The following is an 18,011-nucleotide window of genomic DNA, read 5'->3' on the forward strand; positions in this document are numbered from 1 at the left end:
TGCCCACCTTCTTTCCGCCTCCGCATCCCTCGAAAGAGTAAGAGAGGCTCCACCGGCTGGATCCAAAACGTGCACTCTCCTATTACCGAGATCGCACACGCCAATTCCGGGTGGATGGCCAACTCTTTGTTGGTTACGTGGGCGCGAAGAAGGGAAAGGCAGTACACAAGAGGACTATTTTGCGGTGGATCATCTTGTGTATTCAGGCATGTTACTCCATGGCGAAAAAGGAGCCCCCTGCTGGATTGCGGGCTCATTCCACTCGTGCCACGGCAACAACATTTGCCCTGGGCTCAAGGAGTCCCCTTACAGGACATTTGCCAGGCAGCGACGTGGGCCTCGCTGCACACGTTCGCAAGACACTACTGCCTGGACAGTCAAGTCCGGAGGGATGGCTTCTTTGGCTGTTCCGTCCTCCAGGACTTTCTGGTGTGATATTGGTTCGCAGACCCACCACCGGGGTTGGTATTGCTGGGGTATCTATTCTAAGGTAAGGAATCTATCACTAACGTGTCTCTTTCAGATGCACAAGTTACTACTTGTGTAACGATATATCTGTAAGAGACATTAGTTACTTGTGTTACTTGTAGTAACTTGTGCTTAAGGTGGAGTGCTTTAGGGGCATTTGATGTTCTCCACTACCTTTCCAAGTTATGACTTATCATCTTATAATAAAAATTGTATCGGAGAACCATTAATTTCTTCTACTTTTTCAATCTTTGTCTTTTGATAGTTGCTTTTAAGTCTATTGTCAGAACAGCTTTTTTGCTGCTGCCAAAGGATTGATCTAAGTCTTTAGAAAAACAAGTGCGATATTTTCCAGAATCGGTCTGGTGGATATGAGTGCTTGCGCTCTATAAAACTTTCTAAATAAATAAATAAAATAAATAAATGTTTTTCAGGCCCTTTCTTTCATACTTGAAAGATTATTTTTTTGTTCAATATTTCCATGTTCCAACAGAGGCAAAATTAAAGGAACAGATGCTTGAGCCTCTTGTATATAAGGACCACCTCTCTTGTGGTGGTGTTCAGGATTTCTTTGGGTGTGATTTGGCACTAGTGGCTTCCCAAAGATCCAGATTCACTCTGACACTTTGTGATGTGGTTCACTCACAGAATCTACAGGAGCTTTGATGTCCATAGGAAAAAGGTAACTATCAAATTAGCAACATCTCATACTTTCTCTTCATCGATCGATATTCTCTCAGAATTCCTAAACTTTCCAATTGTCTCCATGTAGTCTGGAATCCTAGGATTGGATTGGGTGTCTAGTTATACCCTCCTTAATCTGACCATCAATACCTAACCATTTTGCTGGGCTTCATTGAGTAGAACACCCTCCGGATTTATTAAAATAAGAGAGTGAGTTTTCTCTAAGTAAGTTGAGGATTACCATTATGCCTTTTCTTCCTTTTTACAAATATGTGCTAGGGTGGTGTATTAACTTAAATGTATTTTATTATGGCTGCTGTGGTTAATTGATTTATCTTAGTTGCCTCCTGGTTTAAATATTTTTCAAATTTTAAAGGTTTGTTTGGTGAACTGGGATTACAAGTAACATGACTTATCCTAAATTAGAATTTATCCTTACTCTTAATTTATTAGAACATAAACTAAGGCCAACTGACACATTGCTGTGAAGTTCCCTTCACTTTATCATAAAGAGACAGTCCAGTGTATACATCATGCCTTTCTCTGACCTTTGTGCTAAATAGATTTAATAGCACATTTAACTATTTGAAAATGTAATTATCACCCAGATATGTTTTTCTGAAAAGGTCTTTTGAATGATATTACTGATGCCAACAATCATTGAGTCTCAATTTTCTCCGGTCTTCTTAATTAAGCTATTTTTGTTCCCCACAGGTGTTCTCTAGGTATGAAAAGCACAGACAGTTGATACTTGAAGAAATCTTCACTTCACTGGCAAGACTACCCACAAGTAAAAGAGGTTTGCGGAATTTCAGGTAGCTGGTCAACAATAAATTACTAATACATACTGTTTTTAATGCAGAAGTGTAATTTTGCACTGGATCAAGATCCTTTCATGAGGTCCTTTCATGAGGTCCTTTCATGAGGTCCTTTCATGAGGTCCTTTCATGAGGTCCTTTCATGAGGTCCTTTCATGAGGTCCTTTCATGAGGTCCTTTCATGAGGTCCTTTCATGAGGTCCTTTCATGAGCTCCTTTCATGGGGTCCTTTCATGGGGTCCTTTCATGGGGTCCTTTCATGGGGTCCTTTCATGGGGTCCTTTCATGGGGTCCTTTCATGGGGTCCTTTCATGGGGTCCTTTGGTACTCTGCGGTTACAAGGCCTCACCACATGTGGATAAGGCAGTTTGACGTAGGTAGTTTAGGGCAACAATTTTGGACTCCAAATTGAAAAGTTAAGGGACAGTCTGAGAGTAGCAAATGTAAGCAAATAGAGCTTGCTCCAATAAGTAGAGGGAGTTTGAAACTCAGAATTAGTATGACACAATACAAAAATCTAATAACTTCAGTGCTTTACTTTTCATACCCAAAAGTGACTGGGTAATTAGTCAAGGGAAATAATACACATAACCTCATGATAACTTTTCAAAAAGCAGAACCTTTTGTCTCCCTACATCCAGTACAAACATTTTATAGCTCAATAGTGCTAGCTGCTAAAATTCAGGTTAACATAGATTCCTGTGGCCAACTTTGACATAAAGGAATTCTCCAGGTATGTTCAGTAATGTTTGGAGGTTAATGAATTAATGAATTTAATTCTGCCTCGCGCTGCATTTATTTAATTAATTCAGCCTTTAGCCCCCGGTGCCCTTAGACCCTCCATCTTGTTGTGTGTTCCCTGGCCTGCCCCTCCTCCCTGCTACCGCCTCCCAGCTGCTGCCCCTCCCACCCACGAACAGAGTGCTCCCTACCTCCTCTGACGCGCTGTGATCACCTGGACCTCATCCAGCACAGTCGCTCCCCCCATGCTCCCTGATCCCAGCTCCTGTTGACGATCTGGCCGGCTGGTGGTACCGCTTCGAGACTACAGAGCTGTAACTGTTTATTTAATTAATTCTGCCTCGCGCTGCAATTATTTAATTCATTCTGCCTCGCGCTGCAATTATTTATTTAATTCTGCCTCGCGCTGCATTTATTTAATTCATTCTGCCTCGCGCTGTGTTAATTTATTTAATTCTGCCTCGCGCTGCATTTATTTAATTAATTCAGCCTTTAGCCCCCGGTGCCCTTTGACCCTCCATCTTGTTGTGTGTTCCCTGGCCCGCCCCTCCTCCCTGCTACCGCCTCCCAGCTGCTGCCCCTCCCACGCTCCGCCCCATCCCCTCTCCATTTATGGACAGATGCACCCACGCGCAGCGTCCACGCGCTACGGCCTCGCCGAAGGTGCGCCAAAGGTAAGCCCGTCTACGCCCGTCCGCGCCTGGACCGCGCCCAGCGCCAGACCCTCTGCCCCTCACGGCACCCAGCCTTCCCGCATTACCTACGATGCCGCCTCCCTCCTAGCCCTCAACCCCGGTCGCGCCCCCAACTGCGTCCAAGCCGCTCCTGGACGCACCCATGGACCTTTCTCTTGCTACTCCTGCAAATTCAGCGGCACCGACAACATCTCCGCTACGACCACACCACAGATTCCCGACCCCAACCACCTACAATGCATCCTTCTCAACACCCGATCGGTCCACAGGCACGCCATTGACCTATGGAATCTACTAGACACCATTTCTCCGGACATCGCCTTCCTTACGGAAACATGGATGAACGCTTCCTCCGCACCAGACATCACCATTGCCATCCCTGAAGACTATAAGATTACTCGCAAAGACCGTACCAGCCACACAGGAGGAGGACTCGCTATCGTCCATAAGAAATCAATCCGCATCTCAACCAGCTCTGACGCCAACCTCGTCAACTCCGAACACCTTCACTTCCAGATCCACATCGACCCCAAAACAACACTCAGAGGCACTCTCCTCTACAGACCACCAGGATCCCGCGTAAAATTCAGTGAAGACATCACGGACTTCATCACTCCTCACGCGCTCCCCTCCAAAGAATACATCCTTCTGGGAGACCTCAACTTTCACCTTGAAAGGATCAACGACCGCAACACCGCCACCCTCGTGGACAACCTCGGCAACCTCGGACTTAAACAACTAGTCACTTCCCCCACCCACATCGCAGGTCACACCCTCGACCCCATCTTCACATCCAGCAACCATGTCTCCTTCAGCCACACTACGGACCTCCTCTGGACTGACCACAGCTGCGTTCACTTCACCTACAACAAACCAAAACCCAACATCCACCTCCAACCTACCCTGCAAAGAAACTGGAACAAAATCACCACGGACCAAATCTCCGCATCGCTCCTTCGAAACTCCCCAGCCCTCTCTTCTAACGCCAACGAAGCCGCCGCCAACCTCACCCTATGGTTATCCAACACCGCCGACACCTTAGCACCACTGAAAAAACGTCAAAGCAAACCTGGCAGCAAGAAGACCTCATGGTTCAACGATGATCTTAAGAAATCCAAGAAACTCTGCCGCTCCCTTGAAAAGGCCTGGAAAAAAGACCCATCCACCAGCACCAAGGACGCCTTCAAAAGCGCCACCCGCACTCACCACGAACTGATCCGAAAAGCCAAGAAAATAGCATTCAAGGATCGACTTGACAACAACGCCCACAACAGCAAGGAACTTTTCACCATCGTCAAGGAATTTTCCAACCCCTCGGCCAACTCCAACGACATCACCCCCTCTCAAACCCTCTGCGACTCCCTAGCCTCTTTTTTCCACAACAAGATTGCAGACATCCACAACAGCTTTGACAACCAACCTGGATACCAACCCACCCTACCATCTGCTGACCATCTTCCCCCCGTAAACACCCTTAACGCCTGGAACCCAATCTCCACTGAGGAAACCATCCGCCTGATGAATTCCATCCATTCTGGATCCCCCACAGACCCATGCCCTCACCACATCTTTAACAAAGCAGACTCCGCCATAGCACCGCACCTCCGAGACGTCATCAACCGCTCCTTCAACTCAGCTACCTTCCCAGAAGACTGGAAACACGCTGAACTCACCGCCCTTCTGAAAAAACCAACAGCGGACCCCACCGAACTCAAAAACTACCGCCCCATCTCGCTTCTTCCTTTCCCGGCCAAAGTCATCGAGAAAGCCGTCAACAACCAGCTCGCCGCCTTCCTCGAAGCCAACAAATCCCTCGACCCCTCACAATCTGGCTTCCGAGCAAAACACAGCACTGAGACCGCCCTCATCGCAGCAACAGACGACATTCGAACTCTACTGGACAATGGAGACACAGTCGCCCTCATCCTCCTCGACCTCTCTGCAGCATTCGACACAGTCTGCCACAGCACCCTTCTACAACGCCTCAATAACATCGGAATCCAAGGAAAAGCACTTGAATGGATCACCTCGTTCCTCACCGGAAGAACCCAGAGAGTCCGCCTTCCTCCATTCAAGTCCGAGGCCTCTGAAGTCATCTGCGGCGTACCTCAAGGATCCTCACTCAGTCCCACCCTCTTCAACGTATACATGAGCCCCCTCGCGGCCATCGCCCGCCAACACAACCTCAACATCATCTCTTACGCGGATGACACTCAACTGATCCTTTCTCTCACCAAGGACCCCAGCACCGCCAAAACTAACCTACACGAAGGAATGAAAGAAGTCGCCGAATGGATGAAACAAAGCCGTCTGAAACTGAACTCAGACAAAACAGAAGTCCTCATCTTAGGTACATCCCCCTCTGCCTGGGACGACTCCTGGTGGCCGGAAGCCCTCGGAAGAGCACCCATCCCGACAGACCACGCACGGAACCTTGGCGTCATCCTGGATTCTTCACTCTCAATGAACAGACAAGTCAGCGCCGTATCCTCTTCCTGCTTCAACATTCTTCGCATGCTCAGAAAAACATTTCGCTGGATCCCCTCCGAAACAAGGAAAACAGTCACCCACGCTCTGGTCACGAGCCGACTGGACTACGGAAACACCCTCTACGCAGGTACCACCGCTAAACTCCAGAAGAAACTCCAACGAATCCAAACGCCTCAGCCAGGCTCATATTAGACATCCCACGCAACGAACACATCTCTGGTCACCTTAAAGACCTCCACTGGCTACCCGTCAATAAGAGGATCACTTTCCGACTGCTTACCCACGCACACAAATCACTCTACGACATCGGACCAGATTGCCTCAACTCTCGACTGTCCTTCTACACCCCCTCCCGCCAACTACGTTCTTCCAGTCAAGCCTTCGCCACTGTACCTCGCATCAACAAGACCACCATGGGAGGCAGATCCTTTTCTTACCTGGCTGCTAAAACTTGGAACTCACTCCCCGCTTACCTTCGCCTCACCCAGAACCACCTAGCGTTCAGAAAGCAGCTTAAAACGTGGATATTTGACAAATAATCCTCCCCCCCCTCCTAAGCGCCTTGAAACCCTCTGGGTATGTAGTGCGCTATACAAATTTTATGACTTGACTTGACTTGGAGGGCTCAGGTTTTCTATAGAAAAATGAAATTTCTATTGCAATATTGATACCCAGAATTTTGGCAACAAAGACATTTTCTACACTTGTGTGCTGTGCAGCTTTCTGCCATTTAATGGTTGGGTCTGATATAGACTTCTAGCTGCACCTTTGAATTCCCCTAGGTGTCAGACTGGATCTGGAGGATTTTTTTAGAGTAGTTCCCCTCAGTGCCGGCAGGCTCTACATGGAGTCATCCGACCCGGAAATAACGTCCAATAAGCCGATAATGGCACAACCTTGGGGCGCTGATGTTAGTTCTTTTCTTTCCACACCAGCCACTGCTGATCCAAGAGACGATCTACCCTTCGGTCCGTTTTTGACAGCATTTTTGTGACATTTTGTCAACTCTTTTTGAGCTTTTTCCCTCCTGGTTTGTCGAGGATGTCATTGAGCAAAACAGGTTTGAAACCCAGTGGGTCCTGTCACTGCCCCACGTCGGTGACAGACCTAGAGCTCGTTTGTGGTGTCTGGAGTGTGACCACAACTCACTCGTGCTCCGATTGCTAGGCCATGGCCAAAGGCTTTGAGGGAACTGTCCCTGAAACTGCTAGCAGCTCGGCATGCAACCCTGCAAAAGTCACAGTCCCGGTGGAAAGAAAGTTCCTGGGTCCGTTCCAGGATTCCGAAGTCGTCTTCGTCCTACTCTAAATCGTAGGGGCACTCCGTTAAGAGGCACAAAAAAACAAGAAGTTGACGCACGCTGTGACTTTTCCTTGTCCTTTGGGCCAATATGACGAAGTAACATCAGTGCTTAAAGCCTACTTCCTCAGCCAGCTCCCTGCTACCTCTGTTTTCCGGGAGCCGAAGCAACCCCCACACAAATTAAGGGGTTTTATGAAGCCATGCACCAAATTTTTGAACTGCCTTCGCCTTTAGGCCCGCAGGATTGAAGGGGGTCCCATTGGGTTCTGCTCCGGCAGCTCTGCCTCTGATAAACCCCCATGGATCTGTACTGGTTCTGGTGGAGCCATCTCAACCTTCACCATCACAGACACCAATGCTTCCGGTGCCAGTCCCATTGTGATTCCTGAATCTGCCACTGGGCTGGAACCGCATCGACTGTCGCAGATTCCAGCTTTGACTGGAGCAAAAGAGACTTAGTCAGTTATTTGAACACTCGCACATTGGTCAAATACCAGCTAGAAATCTTTCAGCTTCAGGATTTAGACAAACCGTATATACTCCTTCTTACCGAAACCTGGCTAACTGACATTTTAGCATTGGTGCCTCAGTTATTATATTCTTCAGGCAAATAGGACTACGGGTAAAGCAGGGTGAGGGATGGCGGCTATCATTCATCAGAAAATACAGTTCACTTCGCTAGCGGTCACCGACCTACCTTCAGTTGACAATGAAATATAAAAATGTGAGTCTCCTCCATCTCCCTTTATCTGTGCATTATTTTACAGCCCCCCTTGTCATATGCCAACATTTCCCCAGTTATTGGGTGAAATGATCTCCCATCTAGCCATTAACAATGCAAAAATACTCATAATTGGAGATTTTAATTATTGGCCCAATAATGTTAGGGAGAGCATTAGCTCTGTTGAATTGGCAGATCTACTTTCTGGGATGATTTGTACCCAACATGTGAATGCCGCTACTCCTATGAAAGGCCACATTTCATGACCAAGTCTGGACATCAAATCTGACGATTTCTAAGTTACTGATCTCTCCCTGCACTTTGTCAGACCACTATCTTATAACATTTGCTCTCTCCTGTCTTCACTTAACCAAGCCCCAGCTGAAGGGGAGCCGTATGGCTTGAAACTGGAGCCGCGGTAACATAGGCAACCTCTGCATGCTGCTGGCTACCACGGCCCCATCAGAACAGGAGTCAGTAAACCACCAAGCAGAAAGTATTAAATGGTGCCTTGAATTTGCCAGTGACCGTTTGGCCTCCATCAAGAAAAACAAGATTATGAGACCTCATAATGCTGGTTTTCTGACTATCCAAAATAAAATAAACTTGCCCTGCGTCAAGCCAAAAGCAACTGGAGACAACATTACTCCCCAGACAAAAAAGATACATTCCTAATCCAGCTCAAGGAATATAAAAATGCTATTTTACAAACGAAGGCTGACTTTTTTTCCAACAAGAATATAAACTCTGCTAAAAAATCCAAGCAAATCTTTGCTGTCGTGGACAAACTATCTAAGCCATATAGGGTCACAGCAAAACCTGCCCCATCTCAAACTCTGTGATTCTCTGAACTCCTACATCTGACAGAAACATGTAGTGATAGATTCCTTACCTTAGAATTACCCCATGGCATCAGACTGGAGCCGGAAAGTTTTCGTCAGCAATACCCCTGAGCGTCGGAAGGTGGCGTTGTGTCGCTCTGTGTCCGTCGTTGGTGTCTTGTTCGCTGAGATGATGTCACAGCAGCTACTTAGACACCGCCCTCACGCGCTGACGTCCGTTCTTTCTTTTTCCGCGCCAGCAAGTGCAGATCCGGAGAGAGCGGTACCCCCAGTCACTTTTTGACTGAGTTTTTCGAGGCCATTTTATCTGCAGGAATTATTATCAGCCATGCGTCGCCTCTTTGGGCCTTCGGGCCCTGCTAACACGCCTTTGTGTCCCGTGGGCCTGACTGGGGGCCCTCGCTCTTCATTGTCGGTGACTCCGACATCGCTGTCGGCTCCGGCCCCGGCGCCGCACGGCTCCCAAGGATCCAAGCCTGGATCCTGTTAGACGCCAGTTGACGTTGTGACACCTCCACAGACCTCAACCCCACCAGCACCACCTCTGACATTGCCCTTGCCCCCAGGTGACAACGCCCCCGGTTTCAGCCCTGATGTGGACACGGCGCCCAAATAGTCGCTTGACGCGGATTCCGATGCCAATTGGGGCTTTCTATCCCTATGTCCTACCTCCTTATTTCCGGCCTGTTCAGCAGCCTTCAGAGGAAGGGGAGAACTGGTTGGGGTCTGAGGACCCTCACAGCTCAGTTTGACTTTGACCCGGACTGGGTAGAGTAATTGGGGGATGCCAACAGTCTTGACACCTCTGCTCACCTTGGCATGCTAATTCCTCCTTCCGTGGCTACGGAGGAGAGTGCGAGTTATGCAGTGGTGTTGCGTAGGGTGGCCGAGGCTCTCCACCACGAACTCCTGAAGGCCACTGACCAAAGTGCTCTGCGGAGCCACTGCTGCCTTTTAATAATGCACTTTCAGACGTTATTTTGGGCACCTGGTCCAGGCCCAACACCGGGGCTCCTGTAGATAGGAACGTGGCCCGACTCCATCCCCTGGCGACCCCATTTTCCTTTACCAACACACCACCCCTGAGAGCTGGGTTTTCCAAGCCTCTGTATCCCAAAGCGCATTCCCTTCCGCACCGTCGGACAGGGAATCCAAGAAACTGGAACAGTTTGGTAAGAACATTTTTTCTTCCGCCAGTTCAGGGCTGCAGTCTGTGAACACCGCATTCCTCTTTGGCCATAGTTCCCACTCTGTGTGGGATACAATGGCGTAGGTGCTGCCTCCGTGTCCGAAGGAGGCCCGGACAGTGCTCTCTCAAGCGATTGCTGAAGGGAGAGATGCAGTGAAGTTCACAATTTGATGTGGCCTTGACACTGCCAACTCGCTGGGCAGAGCGATTTCCGTGTCAGTGGCACTCCGTCGCCACGCCTGGCTGAGGACCACTGGTTTTTCGGGGAATGTCCAGAACATATTGATCTGCGCCTCTGGACATGGCTGGATCATCAGGGCGTTTTCCTGGTGGTTCAACACCTGGCACCTTCACTGAACGCCAGGGCGGACGAACTCAGCCGCAGGTGCATGATGGATCACGAATGGCTTCTTCACTCGGAGGTGGCGCAAGGTCTCTTTCAACAGTGGGGAGAGCCTTTGTTAGATCTATTTGCCACCGAAGAAAACGTGCAATGTCATCAATGTCTGCATGTTGGAATTTCCAAGGCGGCACTTGCTAGGTGACGCTTTTCGTTGCGAGTCTAGTAGCGGTCTGTTGTATGCCTTTCTGCCTATCCCACTTCTGCCCAGAGTGCTGATGATCAGGCGCGACCGGGCCCAAGTTATTCTTGTGGCTCCGGACTGGGCTCAAAGAGTTTGGTATCCCGAGCTACTCAGTATGACCATCGATACTCCGATTTAGTCTGCATCTTCGGGAGGATCTTCTGTCGCAGCAGCCGGGGACAGTTCTCCACCCAAACCTGTCCAGTCTCCACCTCTTTGCATAGATATTGCGCGGTGGCAGTTGATTCCTTTTGACTTGCCTGCTGACGTCTGTGATGTCATTCTGGCAGCCAGGCGTCCCTCCACTAAGTTAGTATACGCCTGCAGGTGGAATAAGTTTGTGGCATGGTGCACAGCAAAGGCTGCCCATCCCCATTTCTGCCACTCTTTCTGAAGTCCTACTGTTCCTTCTTTCTTTGGCCCAGCAGGGCTCTGCTCTGGGCACTATTAAGGTCTACCTTTCTGCGATTTCAGCCTTTCTTAGGCTACCTGATCAACCCTCTCTTTTCAAGTCCCCTGTTGTAAATAGATTCCTCAAAGGCATTACTCATCTTTTCCCCCCTCATTCCATTTGTAATGCCACAGTGGGACTTGAACCTGGTTCTCACATACTTAATGTGCGCTCCCTTTGAGCCTCTTCACAACTGTCCTCTTCGTCTGCTGACTTTGAAGGCTGTTTTCCTGGTTGCTATCACCTCTGCCAGAGTGAGTGACCTCCAGGCTTTTTCTTGCAAACCTCCTTTTCTGTCTGTCCATCCGGACTAGGTTGTGCTCAGAACACGTCCATCCTTTCTGCCAAAGATTGTCACTGCCTTTCACATCGAGCAGACCATCACTTTGCCCACCTTCTTTCGGCCTCCGCATCCATCCAGAGAGGCAAAGAGGCTCCACCATCTGGACACAAAACATGCACTTTCATTTTACCTGAATCGCACACAACAGTTCCGGGTAGATTACCAGCTCTTTGTTGGCTATGTAGGCGCCAAGAAAGGTCAGGCCGTACACAAGCGGACTATCTCCCGATGGGTTGTGTTGTGTATTAAAGCCTGTTATTCTCTGGCGAGAATGGAGCTTCCGGTGGGGCTGCGCGCCCATTCTACCAGGGCGCCGGCGGCCACTACGGCTTTGAGATGTGGTGTCCCCTTAAGACATCCGTCAGGCAGCTACGTGGGCCTCGTTGCACACTTTTAATAAGCACTATTGCCTGGACAGCCAACTCTGGTGAGACGGCTTATTTGGCTGTTCTGCTTTTGGGACTTCCTGGTGTGAACTTGGTTCGCTGACCCTCCACTAGGGTTGGTATTGCTGGGGTATCTATTCTAAGGTAAGGATGAACAAGTTACTTACCTTCGGTAACGATAAGTCTGTAAGAAACATTAGTTAGTGATAAATTCCTTACCGCCCCAACCATCAACCACTTTCTGCGTACTGATTTCTAGGGTTAAGGTAATCCCTTTCATGGCCCTAGTTTCAATGCACCAGTGGTCTGTATCTTGCATGAGTCTGCGTTCCTGGCGTGGAAAGTCATGTACAGTACAGACGTCTGTGCGCGGCGTCTAAGTAGCTGCCGCTCTGTAATCTCGGCGGCCACAACACCAACAAGGGACGCAGAGCCTCACAACGCCACCTTCCGACGCGTAGGGGTACTGCTGACGAAAACTTTCCGGAACCATTCTGACGCCTCGGGGTAATTCTAAGGTAAGGAATCTATCACTAATATTTCTTACAGATATATCGTTACCGAAGGTAACTTGTTCATCAATGCTAGGGATGATGTCATCCTGTATCCCGCTGACTCCAAATTGCCGCTTAAGGATGAGGCCTTTCCAGGAGGAGCTCGACGCTCAATGGAGGCAATCTCGAGGCTCATTCAAGGATGTCATATCTATCACTTTAAGGATGGTCTCAGCAATGTCCTGGTGGACGGTCAAAGTTAATCTTTCACAAGGTCTCGCTTTCCTCAAGAAGAAACCAAGGTTGGTGATGACATCAGACACTTCCATGGACGGATGGGGGGCTCACCTGCAAGGTTTGCAGGTCCACGGATAATGGTCTGTTCAGGTCTGTTCAGGAAGCTTAGTGTCACATAAACTTCCTGGAACTCAAAGCGGTCTTTCTGGGTCTTGAAGCATTCCTGCCAAAAATCAGGAGGTTATTCATCCTGATCCATTGGGACAACACAACCACCATGTTTTATCTGTTAAAGCAGGGAGAGACAAGATCTCAGATCCTCTCAATCCTGGCTCAACATATTTGGGAATGGCTGATAGCCAATGACTATTGATTCAGGTTCACCATGTGCCAGGAGTCCAGAACGATTTGGCGGATTGACTCAGAGACACAAGGCAGTGTCATGAGTGGGAACTAGACTACGAAAAGTTGCAAAAAGTTTTTTACTGATGGATATTTCCAGCCCTAGATCTGTTCGATACTTCTCCTTAGCCGGCTGGTACCCTCAACCAGGTTCTCTGGGAAATGCCTTCCACTTCTCATGGGAGTGGGCGTACGCCTATGCATTCCCTCCGTTTCCTCTCATTCCAAAAGTCCTCTGAAAGATCAAACGGGAACCTTGCTGTGTCATTCTAATAGCCCCGGCGTGGGCTGGTTCCGCTGGTTCACAGAGTTGTTTCGCCTATTAAGGTGTTCTCTGATTCACTTGCCACCAAAATAAAATCCCCTGTTCGAGGCATGTGGGCTGCTGAATTCATATCTGAGCATAGATCGCCACCTAGTGTTGGGTCCGGATGATTGCACTTGTTGTCCTGGAAGAGTCTTCGAAGTATCACGAGATAGGTGGCTCCTCCTCTGGACTACAGTGCGCATGGGCATCCTCTCCATCCTCAGATTGTTTTTTTCCGCCATTGGGTTCGGATGTACTTTCGTTACTCGGAGTTCGGAAATATATATTTGTAACTTTCGAAAGGCCAAAAGGCCTTCGGGGCGTCGGTATTGTATCTTCGATCGGTACCTACAACTTATTCCTGTTCTTTCTACTCAGGACGTCGAATCGGCCCGCGTGGCCTTCTCGACACCAGGGCCAATTGTCGATGGAACAAAGTCCTTTCAAGCGATGCCCCGACTGTACCTCTAAATACCAACACATTGATAAACACCCAGTCTGTATTAAGTGTTTATCTCCTGAACACAACAAAGCCAACTGCTTAGCCTGTGCTCAATTTAGGTAAAAAAAGACCATGCATATGGTGGACAAAACGATTCAGAAAAGGGGGTGGTGATGGACAGAGTATCTGAATTAAACAGAACACTCGTACCCAGTCAACAGATGAGGGCTTGATCCATTACCGTTTTTTAGCTCACTGCACCATCCCAGCTCAGAACCTGCCTACATGCAAATTGGTCTGACCCTGGCCCAGTGCATCATGGGAAGAGGGCAGACCAAACTACCAAGCCAATTCTTTAACTGGAAAGGAAACAAGCTTCCGGGGACTGGTTTCTGGCATTGCAGCCGTGGGCCAGGAACAGACTAATTTGCATGTAGCCAGGTTCTGAGCTGGGATGGTGCAGTGAGCTAAAAAACAGTGATGGATCAAGCCCTGATCTGCTGACTGGGTATGAGTGTTCTGCTTAGTTAAGTTACTCTGTCCATCACCACCCCCCTTTTCTGAATCGTTTTGTCCACCATAAGCGTGGAAGGGTATGCTCAGACATGAGTCCCTTGCTCACTGCACCATCAGGATTCAAGCAAGCCGGGCCGAAGACGGCTGTAATGCCAGAAACCGGTCCCCGGAAGCTTGTTTCCTTTCCAGTAAAAGAATTGGCTTGGTAGTTTGGTCTGCCCTGTTCCCATGATGCACTGGGCCAGGGACAGACTAATTTGCATGTAGCCAGGTTCTGAGCTGGGATGGTGCAGTGAGCTAAAAAACGGTGATGGATCAAGCCCTGATCTGTTGACTGGGTATGAGTGTTCTGCTTAATTCAGATACTCTGTCCATCACCACCCCCCTTTTCTGAATCCTCCTCTTATAATAAAAGCAACACGCCTACAACAAGAACAGTAGAGGTGGATATCGTGGCAATAGCACCAAGGGTAGAGGACGAGGAAATAACAGCTCCAGGTCCTCCACCAACACCAAACAGTGACTTCTTGTCACTGCCCCCAGACCATGTAACACCGGTCGGGGGAAGACTACAGCAGTTCCTGCCAGTCTGGGAAAGTATAACTACAGACAGGTAGGTCAGGCAAATTATACAGTACGGATATTGCTTAGAGTTAATGTCCACACCGCCCGACATACCCCCATGACAACGTCCTTTGTCCGCAGAACGCCTACACATTTGCAGCAGGAAGTCATCAGCATGCTACAAAAAGGGGCCATAGAACTAGTACCCTTAGAACACCAGGGTACAGGGGTGTGTACTCTGTACTTTCTGATCCCCAAAAAGGACGGGTCTCTCAGACCAATTTTAGACCTCAGGCCTCTAAACCAATACATCTTATCGGAGCATTTCCACATGATAACTCTACAGCAGGTGTTGCCACTGTTGCGCCAAGGAGACTTCCTCGCAACATTAGACCTCAAAGACGCATATTTCCATATACCTATACACCCAGCACACAGGAAATATCTCAGGTTCACAATTCTAAACCAGCACTACCAATTCAAGGTCCTCCCTTTTATGGTAACAGCCCCAAGGGTGTTCACCAAGTGCCTGGCAACAGTAGCTGCACACCTCAGAAGATAGCATATACATGTCTATCCATATCTGGATGACTGGCTAATACAAGCACAGTCAGCCCAGCAGTGTGCCAGCCACATGTCGCGCACTATTCACCACCTGCATGATCTAGGTTTCTCGCTGAACTACAACAAATCCCATCTCCAGCCTGCCCATGTCCAGCAGTATCTGGGAGCAACAATAGACACTCTGGCAGCAAAAGCACAACCGAATCCTGCCAGAATAAACAGCATCCAAACGCTCATCCTGAAGTTCAGGCCACAACACTCACTTCCAGCCCGAGTGTTTATGCAACTGATTGGCATGATGACCTCGTGCATCTTCATAGTTCCTCATGCAAGACTTCACATGCTTCCGTTGCAAGAGTGCCTAGCACGGCAGTGGAACCAGGCTCCGGGACAATTAAACGACCTAGTGTTGGTGACCAGTCGTGCATACAACTCTCTGCATTGGTGGAAACCACAAAACCTTTGCAAGGGACGACTGTTCCAGAAGCCTATACCACAAATTGTGCTAACAACTGACGCATCCCTGATAGGGGGGGAGCCCATGTTCTCCACCACACAGTACAGGGCCTATGGACCTCGCAGCAGAAAAAGCTGCACATCAACCTGCTAGAGCTGATGGCAGTTTTCATGGCAATGAAAGCTTTCAAAGTACATCTCTGCAACAGGACCGTGTTGATCCGGACGGACAACATGACTGCGATGTACTACCTACAGAAACACGGAGGAACACACTCTCCACAGCTGTCTCATCTGGCACAAAAAGTGTGCAAGAGGGCCATCCAAAGAAACATTTTTCTCCTGGCGGAACACCTCCCAGGCAAGGACAATCAGATAGCGGATCTGCTCAGCAGACACAGCCAGCAAATGCACGAGTGGGAGATTCATCCCTCAGTGCTTCAACCATACTTCCAACAGTGGGGACAGCCAGAAATAGACCTGTTCGCCACAAAAGAAAACGCAAAATGCCGGTCCTTCGCCGCAAGGTTCCCACACCCGCTGTCTCAGGGGAACGCGATATGGATGAACTGGTCAGGCAGATTTGCATCCGCTTTTCCACCAGCCCCGTTGATACCGCTAGTGGCATGCAAGCTGCGCCAACATTCCATGACGCTAATCCTAGTTGCTCCAACATGGGCGAGGCAACCGTGGTACACCACGTTCCTAGAACTTTTCGTGGTGCCCCATCAAAGACTACGTCTAACACCCAGCCTCTTAACGCAGAGCCATGGAGACACTCAGCACCCAGATCCACAGCAACTGAACCTTGCAATCTGGCTCCTGAGGTCTTAGAGTTCGGCTACCTCAACTTACCTCCTGATTGCATGAACATTATCAAGGAGGCAAGAAAGCCTACAACAAGAGCTTGCTATGCGTCAAAGTGGAAACGTTTTGTCATTTATTGTAACGACATAAACCCAGTGGACGCGTCCATTCAAAATATCATATGCTATCTTTTGCACTTACACCGCTGCAATCTAGCCTATACGTCCATACGAATACACCTAGCAGCCATAGCTGCTTACCTTCAGAACTGACAGCACCTTTCGCTGTTCAGAGTGCCTGCAATTAAGGCATTCATGGAAGGCCTCAAACGAGTGATTCCACCAAGACACCCACCTTCCCCTGTCTGGAACCTAAACGTCGTTTTAACCAGACTGATGGGACCACCTTTTGAGCCATTGTACTCCTGTGAGATACAATTCTTAACATGGAAGGTGGCCTTTCTCGTAGCCATTACTTCGCTTAGAAGAGTTAGTGAGCTCCAAGCCCTAACTATTCAAGAGCCATTCATTCAAATTCAGGCAAATAGGGTCGTGCTTCAAACAAACCCTAAATTCATGCCCAAAGTGGTATCACAATTCCACATAAATCGAACAATAGAACTGCCAGTGTTCATCCCAAATCCACAATCAGTACCTGAAAGAGCCCTGCACACACTGGATGTGAAAAGAGCTCTGCTATATTACATAGACAGGACGAAAGATTTTAGGAAGACAAAGCAGTTGTTCGTTGCCTTTTCACCACAGCACAAAGGTAACCCTATCTCAAAAAATGGCTTAGCTAGATGGATAGTTAAGTGCACCCAAATATGTTACATTAAAGCTAAACGTACTTTAACAGTGCCCCCAAGAGCGCATTCCACACGCAAAATGGGAGCATCTATGGCTTTTCTAGGGAACATTCCTCTAGAGGAAATATGTAGAGCAGCCACATGGAACACCATACATACATTTACCAAACACTGCTATACATTCTATGCACAGATATGAATTCAGCAGCCCACATGCCTCGAACGGAATATGCTACTTACCAGTATGCATCTGTTCTTGGCATGTAGGGCTGCTGACATTCATATCGCCCACCATCCTCCCCGGTGCCTATCCCAGCTGTAGCATTCACTCTTACTCTTAATTTCTTGCATGGACATCTCTTACTGTATCACACCATCTCTACCACAATGGTGAAAAAAATCTGTGGATGGAGAGGATGCCCATACGCACTGTAGTCCAGAGGCGGAGCTGCTTATCTGGTGATACTTCGAAGACTCTTCCAAGACAACAATGTGCAATCATCCGGACCCAACACTAGGCAGCGATCTATGCACAGATATGAATGTCAGCAGCCCTACATGCCAAGAACAGATGCATACTGGTAAGTAGCATATTCCTTACGTGAACCCGGGTCAAGTAGTTCACCCCCAGGTTCGCACGCTCAACTTAACAGCCTGGCTCCTCGTCACAGAGTTCGGCCGATTACAAATTTCTGAAGAA

The 18,011-nt window shown here is 48.6% G+C and overlaps 1 protein-coding gene across 2 annotated transcripts in view; it reads left to right on the forward strand.

Annotated features, from left to right (window-relative positions):
• The window catches only part of NIPBL (NIPBL cohesin loading factor), a 1,086,041-nt gene that overhangs the window by 338,325 nt on the left and 729,705 nt on the right, over positions 1–18,011 (forward strand). For both annotated transcript variants that reach the window (XM_086960544.1, XM_086960543.1), the window contains exon 11: positions 1,867–1,967. In XM_086960544.1, coding sequence (XP_086816670.1) covers positions 1,867–1,967 — 101 coding nt within the window. The remainder of the gene's footprint in view (positions 1–1,866; positions 1,968–18,011) is intronic.

The sequence above is a fragment of the Lissotriton vulgaris genome, chromosome 3_1 (assembly GCF_964263255.1).
Source record: "Lissotriton vulgaris chromosome 3_1, aLisVul1.2, whole genome shotgun sequence".
Lineage (NCBI taxonomy): Eukaryota > Metazoa > Chordata > Amphibia > Caudata > Salamandridae > Lissotriton > Lissotriton vulgaris.